This window comes from Myotis yumanensis, unplaced genomic scaffold (assembly GCF_028538775.1).
Source record: "Myotis yumanensis isolate MYYU_CA2020_CCGP unplaced genomic scaffold, mMyoYum1.0.hap1 SCAF_7, whole genome shotgun sequence".
In the NCBI taxonomy this organism is placed as follows: domain Eukaryota; kingdom Metazoa; phylum Chordata; class Mammalia; order Chiroptera; family Vespertilionidae; genus Myotis; species Myotis yumanensis.
In genome coordinates, this window is record NW_027223758.1 from 15,419,051 (window position 1) to 15,432,085 (window position 13,035).

Below are 13,035 nucleotides of genomic sequence, written 5' to 3' on the forward strand. Positions count from 1 at the left end.
CCTCCTCTAGGCAGCAAAGAGGGACACATGAAAATGCTGCCGATGATTGACTATGTAAAGCTTATCTAAGCGAGTGAGAACAGGCTGAGAGGAGGGGGGGAGGGGGGATTTGAGAGCATGTTTCTTTTTCTTAGTTTATTCCTATTATGATTGTGACCAGCTTTTCTACAGGAAATGCTGGCATCATAGGCTGCCGACCCCAGGCTCAAAGTTCAAGCCCTCATCCTGGCTTTCTGAGGAGATGGGATCATCCAGTGTTTGTGCTAATGCCCTGTAATTCATAGCTTGCTGTATAGTCTAGAGAAAATAAACCCAATGGCTAGCCCTCGATATTCCTATCTATAAAATGGAACCTTTCGAAAGGCAAGAGACTTCAAAACCTGAGGAAAGTTTCAATGTGAAAAAGGCAGATGTTCTATTATGATTAATACCTTCAGCAGGTATGATGACAAGATGCAACAGAGAGTTTTCCCACTGGTTCCCTCCACACGCATCCAAACAGGCAGCTCCACTGACAAGCAAAACCTTCCATTCAAAAATCTCTTCTGTTCCTTTTAGAAAACCAAAGGCAGGAAAGAACAACAAAACAACAAGCCAATGACCCCTTTGTACTTAGAAATCCCTAGATCAGCGGTTCTCAACCTGTGGGTCGCGACCCCTTTGGGGGGTCGAACGACCCTTTCACAGGGGTCGCCTAAGACCATCAGAAAACACATATATAATTACATATTGTTTTTGTGATTAATTACTATGCTTTATGTTCAATTTGTAACAATGAAAATACATCCTGCATATCAGATATTTACATTATGATTTATAACAGTAGCAAAATTACAGTTATGAAGTAGCAATGAAAATAATTTTATGGTTGGGGGGGTCCACAACATGAGGAACTGTATTAGAGGGTCATGGCATTAGGAAGGTTGAGAACCACTGCCCTAGATCATTTGACGGCCCTGAATAATTTTCCTTAGCTTTCAGAATTAGAAATGTTCTGAAAAAGACCTTCATTTTTGCTCACTGCCTTTTGGCCACTTTATTCCTCTCAGGAGTAACTTCATCTTAGGATGATTTCTGCATATTGCCTCTCTTCCTCCATTTCCCAGGCCTCACCTGGGGTTTCCTGGGACGAATCCTGGAAAAATGCTCCTCCCATTTCACTTTCTCTTCCACCTCCTGCCCAACCTGGGCGGTAAGTGCTAATGAATAAACCAATAAAATAATTTTGTCTTAATAGTGTTTGTGCCACAAACTCAGGGTTTGAGTAGGTGAGGCATGCCTACACAGCATTCTAGACTGGACACAGACCAGTTCATTCTTACAAAGCCTTCCGATGCTCTCCTTTATTCAAAGGCCTCTGCGTTGAACAGGTGATGCCAGACTCTTGCCAGTGACACGTTCATGACTATAAAAGTTGCAGTTTATGTCCAGGGTCCCACCACCAGTGCCCCTGAACCTGGAAGAAGTTAACAGCTCTTGCATCTCATTCTAGAAGATACTTTCAGGGAGTTTTCTGACCCCCTATCCCTTGCAAACCAGAATCCAGATTGCACCTTCGTACCCGGAAGCAGTTTGTAGTTTAAATTAACAAATGTCCCTCCCAACACCAGAAATAGTGCTTATGCATTTACCGTGCGCCAGATTCCCTAGGGTTAGGTGTGGGGGGGGGGGGGGGGGGGGTAGGGGGAGAAACACCTCCAGGGCTCACATTTTCAACTAAAGAAAATGCCAATGGCCTCAGCGCCCCCTCCCCGTACCCCAAAGAAGGTTGGGTATCTCAGAGGAAGCAAAGTGTTGTTCAGTCACTGGGCACTGAGAACATACAGATTTCCAGGCAATATATCCTGGGAGAGGGGAGGGAGGGGAAAATTCGTGCGGTTTTGTTCCGGTTCATTATTATGAAAATATAAAAGGTTGTGGCCTCTCTTTGTAGGTTCCAGACACCTCCATCAGGGCCGGGGGATATAAGGTTGGAGGCTAAAGAGTCCGGCTGCTGGAGGGGAGACCATCTTTGGCTCTCCTGGGTGTCAGGGAAGCAGGAGGGAGGTGGAGAAACATAATCATTGACCGTTAAAGGCTCCAAAGAGAGAAGGTGGTGGACGAGGTTAGACCACAGGGAAGGGAGCACAGTAGACAAAGGAGAGAGGAAAGCAGGGGCGCTGAAGAGGAGAAAAGATTAAAGGACGAAGGGAAGGAAGGAGAAAACGGGGCAGGAGAGAAAGGTGGTGTAGGAAGGAAGGAGGAAGAAAAGAAAGAAGGGACTCGAGGGTGAGCAGGGAACGGGGGAAGTAGGGGGAAGAGGGAGGGAGAGAGCCAAACAATCCCGGGAGAAGGAGGGGAAGGCTGGCCGAGGGAGGCCACGTCGGAACAAGGGTACAACAGTCGAAAGCCCAGGTCCAGAAAAGCCTGAAAACCCTGGCCCACGACCTTAGTGTGGCCGCGGAGCCAGGGGGAGCGGGCTGTCGGGGCGTGCCCCCGCGGGCCGGCTCCGGCACCTCCTCTGCGAGTCCTCCGGTCCTGCGGTGCCGCCCCGGCTGCCGGGCCGAGTCGCGCGCCCGGGTCCGCGGGTCGCTCCGCCGCCTGCTCCCGGCTCGGGCTCGGGGCAGCGCTACTCCTACGAAGTCGAGGCCGGAATGGGCAGTCCGTGCAAGCTACTGAGGCTGTCCGGGGCCTTGCCGCCGGGGCTGGGTGGCTTCCGATCGACCACTGCGGGAGGAAGCACAGGGGCGTCGGGTCATTGCGTGGCGCGCGCAGAGTCAGAGACCAGGGGGCCCAAGACGCCCGCAAACCAAGGGGACGGCGCGAAGATCCGGGGTGGACGTGCGCGTCGAAGGTTGGCGCCCGCCGTCCTCCTCCCCGAAGGGAGTCACGGGCGCGGGCAGCCTGGCAAGTGGCTCTCCTCGCCAGGGCATTTGCAGGTGCGCCGAGACCGCTGACCCCGTACACTTCCCTTTGCACCGCGCCTGCTTAATAAAGAAGCGATGGGCGCAGGGAGGTGCCGCCGCCCCGCGCACCGCCCGGCCGGGAGGTTCTCGGATCCAATCCCAGAATTGATCCGATCTGGGGAAGGGAGCAGGGAACTGAGACCCGCACAGCCCTCCTCCCCGACCTCGACTCACCCACCCCTGACCCCAGCCGCGCGACGGGCCGAGGAGCTGCGAGCGCGTCAGGCCCCTTGTCCCTCCCAGCGGCTCCGGGCGCTCTGGGTGGGCGGGCGGGGGGACATCGCGTGGGGAGCGGGTCACCAAAGACGCCCCTCGTGGAGGGAGGGCTCCGGGCCGTCAGGACGCGCTTTAAGTGGGCGGCCGATTTCGTTTTAACCGCTGCCCGAGCATCATATTCTCTCACCACCGTGGGCACAGGGCGCCCTGGGCCTGGGGGCGCCGGATTCAGTGACGGTAGGCTTGCCACACGGGGCGGCATTCTGCGCGTGGCCCTGATATTTAGGCTTTGTGATAAGGCCCTGGTTTGGCTACTGGACGTCAGAAAAGTGACGCAACCTCTGGTTTTCCATTTCAGTCCCCCGACGCTCAAGCTTGGTTATACCTGAAGGCGCCTGCTTTCAACTTTGTTCCCCTCCTCTCCCTCCACACCCCCCCCATTCCCGCAACAAGTCCTCCTGTAAAGGGGGACATCCGAGCGCCTCACTTCGGGTTGAGGGGGAACTCTGGAGTGTTTTTCCCCTGCAGCTGCTTCTGCCCAGCCCCGGGGGCAGGTTACTGTGGGTGCGAGAAGCTGGGCCGCACACCCCTGCCCTAGGGACACACGTACACACACGCACAGGCATGCACGCACATCAGGTTTTTCAGGGGCTGGAAGGGGTCTAAAGACCTGTCCAGGGCAGAGTGACCCCTCCACTCCCTCCCACCCCCACCCCCACCCCACACCTCCTCTCAACTTGATTCTAAAAACACTGTGGTAGCCGCTCAGCCAACGAAGTTTTCCGACCTTTTTCCCCACCCTGTACACACACTGCAAGGTGAGGAGGACCTGTTTAGAAAACATCTGAGAAGGGGGTTTCTCAGTCCAGGGCCGGTCGCTTAGAGACAAAGGCGTGAAAAATAAACACCCGGAGCCCAGAGATAGATTCCACCCCCTCTGCAGGTCGAAATTTCAGCCGTCCACCCCAGACCCTCCCCATAGGCCCCTCCTCCCCTCCTTTCCCGCAGCAGGATGGGGTGGGAGGGGGGGGCAACCAAAGTGGGTCTGTCTGTCTGGGTTCTCAGAGGCTGGGGCACCAGGGCATTGGGCGCTTTGCAGGAGTATTAACTTAATCTTAGGGCACACGCGTTTTTAAAATCTTGGGACTGCGATTTCAGAGCCAACGGGACCAGGGGACTGGGGGCGGGAGAAAACGGGGGGGAGTCTCGGTCAGAGTCTCCCAGGGCTGGGTCAAGTGAAACCCTGGTTGCAGGCGGCTGGGCGCTCAGCAACGCCCGCGCCCTAATGCTCTCTGGCAAAGTTTGCTTTTAGGATCGATTTTTCAGGAACGAATCCCGAGCTGAGACAACTGGAAGGAGGCTGCGAGTTATCTGTAACAAACATAAACAAATTTTTCTTTGAACGTATGCAATATCTTATAGATTTGATTTCCAAATCTTGAGTCGTTCCAAATCCCCGCTGAGAAGGGTTTTAGGAGGTTTTGAACGTTTCTGAAAACAGCCTGTAAATACCGGCTGTCTGGAGGGAACCTCTGGTGGGGCCTGTCACCTGTGGGGGTGGGGAGGAGAGGGCCCTGCCCTGGCTATGAAAAGACATTTGAATTGGTGTCCCTCTAGGTTCCCAAGAATTAACATTTTCTTTCACGGATGGGAAATGTAAATTATACTTCTTTGCCTACCTAATAGGGAACCCACAGGCATTACTCTTTACCAAGATAAAATACATAAATTGTGGTGCTTAATTTGGCTTAATTTTGGTATCTTCAGAGCAATATAGCCCTTTCCTAACACAGCCACTTTGTTCCAGGGCATTTCAAGCTCAACATTAAAAACAAATTACGACCCATAGGTGCTTAATTCTGGTGCTTAATTGTGACTTCCTTAGGGTAACAGCTAATGTTCATTTGCACCTGATTTGGAGGATATATGAACTAGATCAGTGGTTCTCAACCTTGGCTGCACATTAGAATCACCTGGGAATCTCTTAAAATCCTGATTTCTGGGCCTCATCCTCTGGAAATTCTGTTTCTTTGTTATTAATGTTGTGGCCCCACCCCATAACAAAGAAACAGAATTTCTGGAGGATGAGGCCCAGAAATCAGGATTTTAAAAAGATTCCCAGGTGATTCTAATGTGCAGCCAAGGTTGAGAACCACTGAACTAGATGATCAAAAAGTATTTGTTTTTAATGAGCATTCATGATATTAAATTGCTTTCAGTGAAAGAAATTTCCTACTGAAAAAACAATTCAGTAAATGCTATTCCTACCATTCTTATTATCTGAGTAAGCCCTACAGTAATGTGTTTGAATATAATTTTAAAACAATCGTTAGAAAAAAGGCATTGATTCTGATCACTTTCTTTGTAATTTTTCAAAGACCCATTGGGCATGGAAGATCTTTGAAGTCAGCTTTTCTGCCAGTAAGAATAAAAATTCTTAACCCAAAGAGGTGTGTGATTCTCATTATTTTTGTGTTCCTTGTTTCAACACAAACATTTGTGTGCCAGTTTGAGAAATCACTTTTTAATGTTGGACCTACTTTATTCCATTACCCTTTTCCCTGTGTTTTTTAAGAACTGTGAGGATCAGGAAATTAAGTTATTAATTTAATAACTAATGTAGTTAATTCTTACTACGGACATGGAAAACTAGTGAGATGTTTCATAATAGAAAGTGACTACAGTGGTAATAGGGACATGAATGCAAGTGCCATTCAATGGTTCTGTTTTTCTGAAAGGAAAGTGTCTTCTAAAGAAAATCAACCACCAATGAAACCCCACCTCAATTAACTTGAACTAGTTTAGAATTCAGAAGTATGTTCTACCTTTGGATTGTTACCTACGGGTCATAATTTGTTTCTAATGTTGAGCTTGAAATGCCCCAGAACAAAACGGCTGTGTTAGCCAAGGGCTACACTGTACACTCCTCCGAAGACAGCAAGCCCTTTTCTAAGTCTTCTTTCTCCTTCGATCAGCCCAGGCAAAATCTTTTAAAGTTGTAGATACACTCTTCTAATTCAAATGAACCTGCTTAGTGAATGATTTGTATGATAAGGTAAATTCCATGTCAATTTCTAATTCAACAGATAACTTCAGTTGTCCAGAAAGCAGGTAGATTTGAGACGCTGGGCAAAGCACTCAGCATGAGATCCTTATTGTCCCTTAACTGTAACGCTTTAGAGAAGCTGTAATCCTTATTTTTTTTTTTTATTTCCTTTACTTGAATTTTCCTATAAATGATCAACTTGTGTTATTTTATTTTTAAATTAAGTTTAAAGCTTAAGGAAGTTCTAATTCTCAATTTTGGTAATTTATATCCCATAATGTTTGTTCTTTGGGAAAAATAAAAGTAAAATATATATATTTTTGTCTTTTATTGATTTACTTATTGATGGCAATTTAATTCTCTCTCTCTCTCTCTCTCTCTCTCTCTCTCAGATCAGGCTATTATGTCTCCTAGGAAATAAAGCTTTTTGCCTGTCCCCACTATGCCTTGGCAGGTCTGAAGTGGATCAGGCTTGTAAAGAGCCTTCTGGAGCACCCCTGACCCCAAGGTTTGTGCTCAGCCTCCTTCCCCGCAGAGGCTGGGACCCCCTGCGGCGACTCCTTCCTTTCGCAGGGTAGTTGGGGTAACAAATTTCTAGTGACCGGACCTATTGCAGGCAGGTTCTCCGAAATTAGCAAATTCAGCCACTCCTTTCACCACTGAGGAAAATGAGGACTCAGGCAACAGCAGATGAGCTTTTCCCAATTTATAGGGGCAAAAAAAGAAAAAAAAAAACCCAGAACCTGGGGGTCAGTGTAAGAAGACACCCCTCACACTGTTGACCAGCTATTAAATGCCTCAAGTCTGTTAGTTTGGCTTATCGTGGAGTACATTTATGAAAGAGGGAGAAGAGGAGAGAAGACTCCCAGCCACAATTCCTACAGAAAGAAGTACCTAAACCACAGAGTTGAAAAAGAGTCTAAACTTAGGGATACATGATTGAAATATTCTTTCTCTTCCCAAGAATGAATTTAAAAAAATGAACTCAAGGGAATACCAGGGTCTAGACTTTTTTTTAAAAAAAGGAATCTGAGAACAAACAGATGGGCAGTGCAGTTCCAGGACCTGGGCAGGTCCACCACAGAAGGCAAAGCTCCTCAGGCCCCAGAAAGGTGAACCTGAATGATGCTTCTAGACCAGTGGTTCTCAACCTTCCTAATGCCGTGACCCTTTAATACAGTTCCTCATGTTGTGGTGACCCCCAACCATAAAATTATTTTCGTTGCTACTTCATAACTGTAATTTTGCTACTGTTATGAATCATAATGTAAATATCTGATATGCAGGATGTATTTTCATTGTTACAAATTGAACATAATTAAAGCATAGTAATTAATCACAAAAACAATATGTAATTATATATGTGTTTTCCAATGGTCTTAGGCGACCCCTGTAAAAGGGTCGTTCGACCCCCAAAGCGATCGCGACCCACAGGTTGAGAACCGCTGTTCTAGACTCTTCTATGGATGAAGAACTGAGGGGCAGAGAGAAGCAATAACTTGGCCAAGGGCACAAGAACCAGATCCAAACCTGACCCAATTCTCTCTCTCTCTCTCTCTCTCTCTCTCTCTCTCTCTCTCTCTCTCTCTCTCCAAGAGGGGGAGAGTGGAATCTGGAATCCTAAGGCATCTCTCAACTTCTGCCATCTTTCTAAGGACGTGCATTGGCATACACCTGTTAGAAATCAATCTGATCCGAGAAACTACAGGTTTAACCCCGAAGGAAGGGTTTAGGCTGGGTACCAAACCTCTCTCACTACCTTCTCCCATGATCACACCCCCTTCCTTGCACCCTTCCTAACCTCTCTCCATTCATCCGACCCACTCCCACCCGTGCCGCTCACCTTCTCGGCTGGGATGCTTGAAGGTCATTGCTGCTGCGAGCTCCCCACCGTGCACAGCGAGGCTGGCCCCGGGGGACGCCAGCGGGGGAGCCTGCGCCGGCGGCCAGGGCGGGCCCGGGGCCAGGTAGCCCCCGGCGGGCGCGCTGTACACGCTGTGCTGGCTGGAGGCCGGGTAGGCGCAGGCTGGGAGGAAGCCGCCCACTGCGGAGAGGCCGGAGGCCGACTGTGCGGATGGAGAGAGACAGACCATCAGCCGCAGGAACCCCGCCGACTCCTCCAGCACGTGCAGTTACCGGAACAAACGGGGGATGCTCCTTTCCCCTGCTGCCCCCTCAATCATCCCCGCGCAACGCTTGGCCTCTAATTTTCCTAGGAAGGGCCCTGGCCAAGTGATTTCCACTCGAATTGTTATAAATAATAATGAGATGAGGGGGAACGTGGTATTCACCAGCCCAGCTGGGGTTTAAAGAGAGCCTCAGCCATCTGGGTTCTGGGTTCAAGTTTTTGTAGGAAAAGTATCTTGGCAAAAGGCAACGCAATCCCCTCAAAAGCCAGCTTCCCCCCAACGTGTGTGCGCTTGAGAAAAGGAGAGAAAATGCTGAGAGGGCCCTGGGTGGCGGGGCTGCCAGGCCTGGGGAGTTTTCTCTTCTCTCTGTCTCTTTCTCCCTCCCCCCCTCCCCCCAACTCTTTCGCTCTTCCAGTTAAGGACACCTCCTTCCCTAACCCTTGGTTACCTGAGTGTATTTAATGTCCGCCTCCAGTGCCGGTTTATCGAGCCCATTCACTGCCGAGGTGGCCGGGAAGGCCGTTCGGTTCACGCTGGCCCAGTCTTCCATCTTGGGGGAGTAGGTGGCGGCTTCGCTCCCGGCCAGGGCCCCTGAGGGGACACGGGACAAGTTAATGGGGACATCCCATCCGAATCTGCGCTGGGCGCGAGCGCGGCCCTCCAGCCGGAGGGTGACACACGTGCCTACAAGCACCCAGCGCATCTCCGAGGGCAGGCGCAGCCCAGGGTCCTCGGAACACCTGCGGCCTCCAGATGCTCGGAGAGCGGCCCGAGGCGAGGGGGCGGGGAGGCGGGCATAGGGTTTCGCGTTCACTCCTTAGCGGGGCAGAGGCTGTTCCCCGTTCTTCCACGCCTGTGACCCGCTTTCCGCAAAACAAGGGGTCTCCGGCGGGGAGACGGCCTTGGGGCGCACTCGGCCAAGGTGCCTTTCCAATGTCCAGAGGTGGCGCCCGGAAAGGTTCAAGTTCAAATCCAAAGCATGTCCTGAGAATTATATGGGTTTCTCAAAGCCTCAACGCGTCTCCGGAGGGTTTGGAGACGGTTCTCCTCAGAAATGCCTCCGGAGATGCCCGGGATCTCCCCAAAGAGGCGCCAACCCAGCCACCAGGGCAGCCCCGGCACTCGTCTGCTCCTCCGCGAGTGTGAGCTGGGGGAACCCAGAGAAAGTTCTAGAACTGAGAGCAAACCTGGTGCGGCCACCTCCCAGCCAGTTGCCCCCAGGTCGTTCCGGGGAAATTGCGCACCTCACCTCCCATCCCCAGGCTGGGTTCGACCCACCGGAAGAAACAAACCTTGTGTGAGGCCTGGGCAGCGCGCCCCACTGCCGCTGGGTCTAAGCTTTCCTTTCTTTCCGCCGCCCCGACCCCCTCCTCTTTGGGGCTATGGTGAGCTTTGCTTCTTACTCATGTAAGAGCTTGCAATAATTATAATTATTATCCCGGCTGCTGGGACGGGAGACAGTGCGGAGAAAATGGGCACTCGGGCCGGCCCAGGCACATCTCCCCGAGCCCCGCATCAAGGCCGCCCCAGTCTTCCCTCCCTACTCCACCGCCTTCCTCCCTGGGCGAGATGACCAGCAAGTGTGCAGAGTTCTAATTACAGGCAAAGGGCACATCCTTGTGAGTCCTGAGGCGCCACCACCGGAGATCCCAGTTCCAGAACCTGCAGCGCCGCCAGGCCTGCCTGAGGTCACTAGATAAGACCGGCCTGGTGGCCCTTTGCCTTTTACTGGAAAGAGCCTTTGGGCCTGGGAGGGACAGAACCTTTTGGGAAACGATGAGGTTATCCGGAAAGACCCTTAGGAAAGGGCCGAAGAATTGACTGGGGTTTGTTTGGCTTAGATCAGGCGATAGGGGGATTGCATATTTTTTTGCAAGAATAAAGGGGGAAAAAGGCAATTTCAGGCCTCCAAATTTGTGGTCGGCGATTGCTCTTCCGGGAAATATTTTCCACATTTGTCATAAAAAGTTCAAGATGTCTCCCGCATTAGGCCCCGGACCCTCAACCTCCCTGGCCAGCCCTAGCCTCCCCAGAGCCAAAACAGGCCCACGGAGGACTAGGAGTTACCCCTCATCCTCATGCCCAAGCCCTCGTCTTCAATTCTGTCCCTTCCAAGAAGGCTCCAGAAGGCCTCCACGACTGACCTGTTTGCTCCATAAACGTCCGGATGCCCAGGATGTTGCTGACCGAGTGCGCCGAGGGCCAAGAGCGGGGAATGCTGACGTGGCCGGCGGTGCCCGGGACCCCGTGGTGGCTGCCCATCTTGGCGCCGGTGGGGGACACGGGGCTGGGGTAAGGGTACTGATAGATGTGGTTGTAGGGCAGCGCCGGCTGTGGCGGCGGCTGCTTGCTCGCCTCGTAGGGCCCGGGCTGCGCCAAGCTGCCAATCTTATTGCGCAGGATGCGGCTGATGGAGCTCACCGAGGGCACGTTGTACTTGTCGCAGACGCCGTCGGCCAGCAGCCGGTCGCGGATCTCCCAGGCAAAGATTCCAGGGTCGCCCTGCTTGTAGTCCCGGATGTGCTTGACCACGTTGGGGGTGGTGACTCGGGGTTTGCTGCCCCCGATGGCCCCGGGCAGGATGGAGCCGGTCTCGTTGTAGCGCGCCAGGATCTTGCTCACGCAGCCATGGGAAACGCGGAGTTGCCGGCTAATGTCACAGGGTCGGATGCCCAGCTGCGCTAGCTCCACGATGCGCAAGCGGATGGCGTTGGGCAGGGGGCGTCCGTTGACGAACACGCCGCCCAGCTGGTTGACCTCGCCGTACGTCTGCTCTGCGGACGCGCCAGAGGGCAGTGAGCGGAGGGGAGAAAACACCAGCGGGTTAGCCAGGGTGGTCGCACTGAGCGAGGGGCCGCGCCTCGGGAAGTGCCCGGCGGATACTCAGAATCTGCGGGCCAACAGCCTGGGTCTGCCCCCGGGATAGGGCGGGGCGCACTACAGCCCTCCGTGCCCTTTGGAGGGGGTCTCGCTTGGGACATCCCATCCCCGGACGCGCCGAACTCCCCCCACCCCACCCAGAAGGGAGGGGATGTGCGGAGAACGGCGCTCGCCCGGGACCCACGACCCGGTCTCCGAGGGAAAGCAGGCGAGCGGAAAAGGAAGCGCCAGGACACAATACACCTCGCCAGCCCTCCCGCGCCCGGCTGGCCGCCCGCCCCTTACCCATGGCGCGCGGGCCCGCCAGCTGCCTGGCGCCGGGGCGGCCGGGGCTGGGCCCGGCGCAGGACGGGAGAGCTCGGGAGCCGCTGCCGCGGGAGAGGCATAGAGGGAGGGCGCGCGCGAGCCGAGAGCCGCGGCGGCCGGGCCGCGGGCTGGAAACGCGCTGTGCCGCGCCGCCAGGCGCCCTGCCGCCAGTCCCCCGGCCCGCCGCCGCCGCCGCCGCCGCCGCCCGCTCCCCAGACACTCTCCACTCCCGCGACCCCAGGCCTAGGGGGAACTTCATCCGATTCAGAGAAATTCGTCTGACCGGGAGGCTGCGGCGTGTGAAGATCAATTTTACGTGTCCTCCACGTCAATCTCGGCAGTCGCGCCGGAGACGCGCGAGTTGGCAGCCCATTGGTTCCCGTCACTGAACCCCGGCGCCCCCCTCCCCTCGGTGAAACTCTACCCCCTCCTTCTGTCCTCCCCTTTCGGCCCTCCTCCGGAACCCATCCCCATCCCCCTACACACACACACACACACACACACACACCCACACACACACGTACATGTACACGCACACGCACACGTACACGTACACTCACAGTCCCAACCCCAGCTGGGCCTGGGACCTTCCCCTCGCTCTGCCGTCCTCGCCCCTGTACCTTTCCGGTTTGGATACAGATGGGTAGTCATTTCAAACTGATGAATATTTACCAGTAATAGTACTAGTACTACTTTGGATTTTCGTGTTACGACCACCTCCACTGCCATTACTGCTAAGATATCCGAGGATTAAAGTTGGTCTTGGCAAGATGGTCAGCGTGTGGCTGCCTCTACCACCCCTTCCCCTGGGCACGGGAAGCATGGTGCCAGCGCCCCATGTCTGAGCTTTCCAGCGGCACCTTGAGCGTTCAGCATGATGTAGGGCGACCGGCCCAAGGCGTTTGCTCTGTCCCATCTCTGACTGAGACCCCAATCCTGCTTGCAGGAAATCTGTACAATGTTGCAAGGAGTCCAGTGTTGTAAGAGGTGCACATTGTAGAGTCTGTCTCCCGGAGAGCAGGCCCACCCACCCGAACTCACTCCTCTCTGAAGTGACACAGGAAGAGTCAGAACCCTTTCTGACCTTTGCCCCCAAAGACGGTTCTTTCATCCAGGCCTGGAACCCCAATCCTTCCACACCTGAGCTGCCTGGCCTCACCTTTCACACAGCAGGGAGGCTTCCAGGGGGTCTTTGTTAAACCTCTGAAGGGGCCTTTCCCCTCCATTTAAGGGGGAGGGGATACGCAGCCGTGAACTCTTCGGCCTGCGGGAGGAACTGTCTGTCAACTCTTCTCCACGTCTATCTTGCATCAGCACACATTCCGGCCTTTCCTGGCCTGTGTGGCTGACAGTGGCAGCCTCAGGGGGAGCTCCTCGGTGGGACTCAGGAGAGAGCAGGTGAAGAGAGAAAGCTCCAGGTTTTGCCCTGAACTGACACATGGAGGCCCTGACCTAGGAGTTCCCAGCTTGGGGCCAGTAAGCGCCCAGGGCATGGGCTGAAGGTACAGGAACA

General features: G+C 53.6%; 1 protein-coding gene across 1 annotated transcript; it reads right to left on the reverse strand.

Moving 5' to 3' along the window:
- Positions 1-2,614: 2,614 nt before the first annotated feature.
- PAX1 (paired box 1) lies at positions 2,615-11,781 on the reverse strand. Its single transcript, XM_070421417.1, has 5 exons — positions 11,502-11,781; positions 10,481-11,110; positions 8,785-8,927; positions 8,051-8,273; positions 2,615-2,706 (listed from the first exon to the last, which is right to left on the reverse strand). The coding sequence occupies exons 1-5, from the start codon at positions 11,779-11,781 to the stop codon at positions 2,615-2,617; spliced, it is 1,368 nt and encodes a 455-aa protein (XP_070277518.1).
- Between the last annotated feature and the right edge of the window lie 1,254 nt (positions 11,782-13,035).

Bases quoted from the DNA above. Each gene is read 5' to 3' on its own strand.
- PAX1 (XM_070421417.1), bottom strand. From the start codon at position 11,781: ATGAAGTTCCCCCTAGGCCTGGGGTCGCGGGAGTGGAGAGTGTCTGGG. The intron at 11,111-11,501 runs GTAAGGGGCGGG...GCGCGTCCGCAG, and splicing joins GGCGGGCCCGCGCGCCATGG to AGCAGACGTACGGCGAGGTC. The intron at 8,928-10,480 runs GTCAGTCGTGGA...GTGTCCCCTCAG, and splicing joins GACGTTTATGGAGCAAACAG to GGGCCCTGGCCGGGAGCGAA.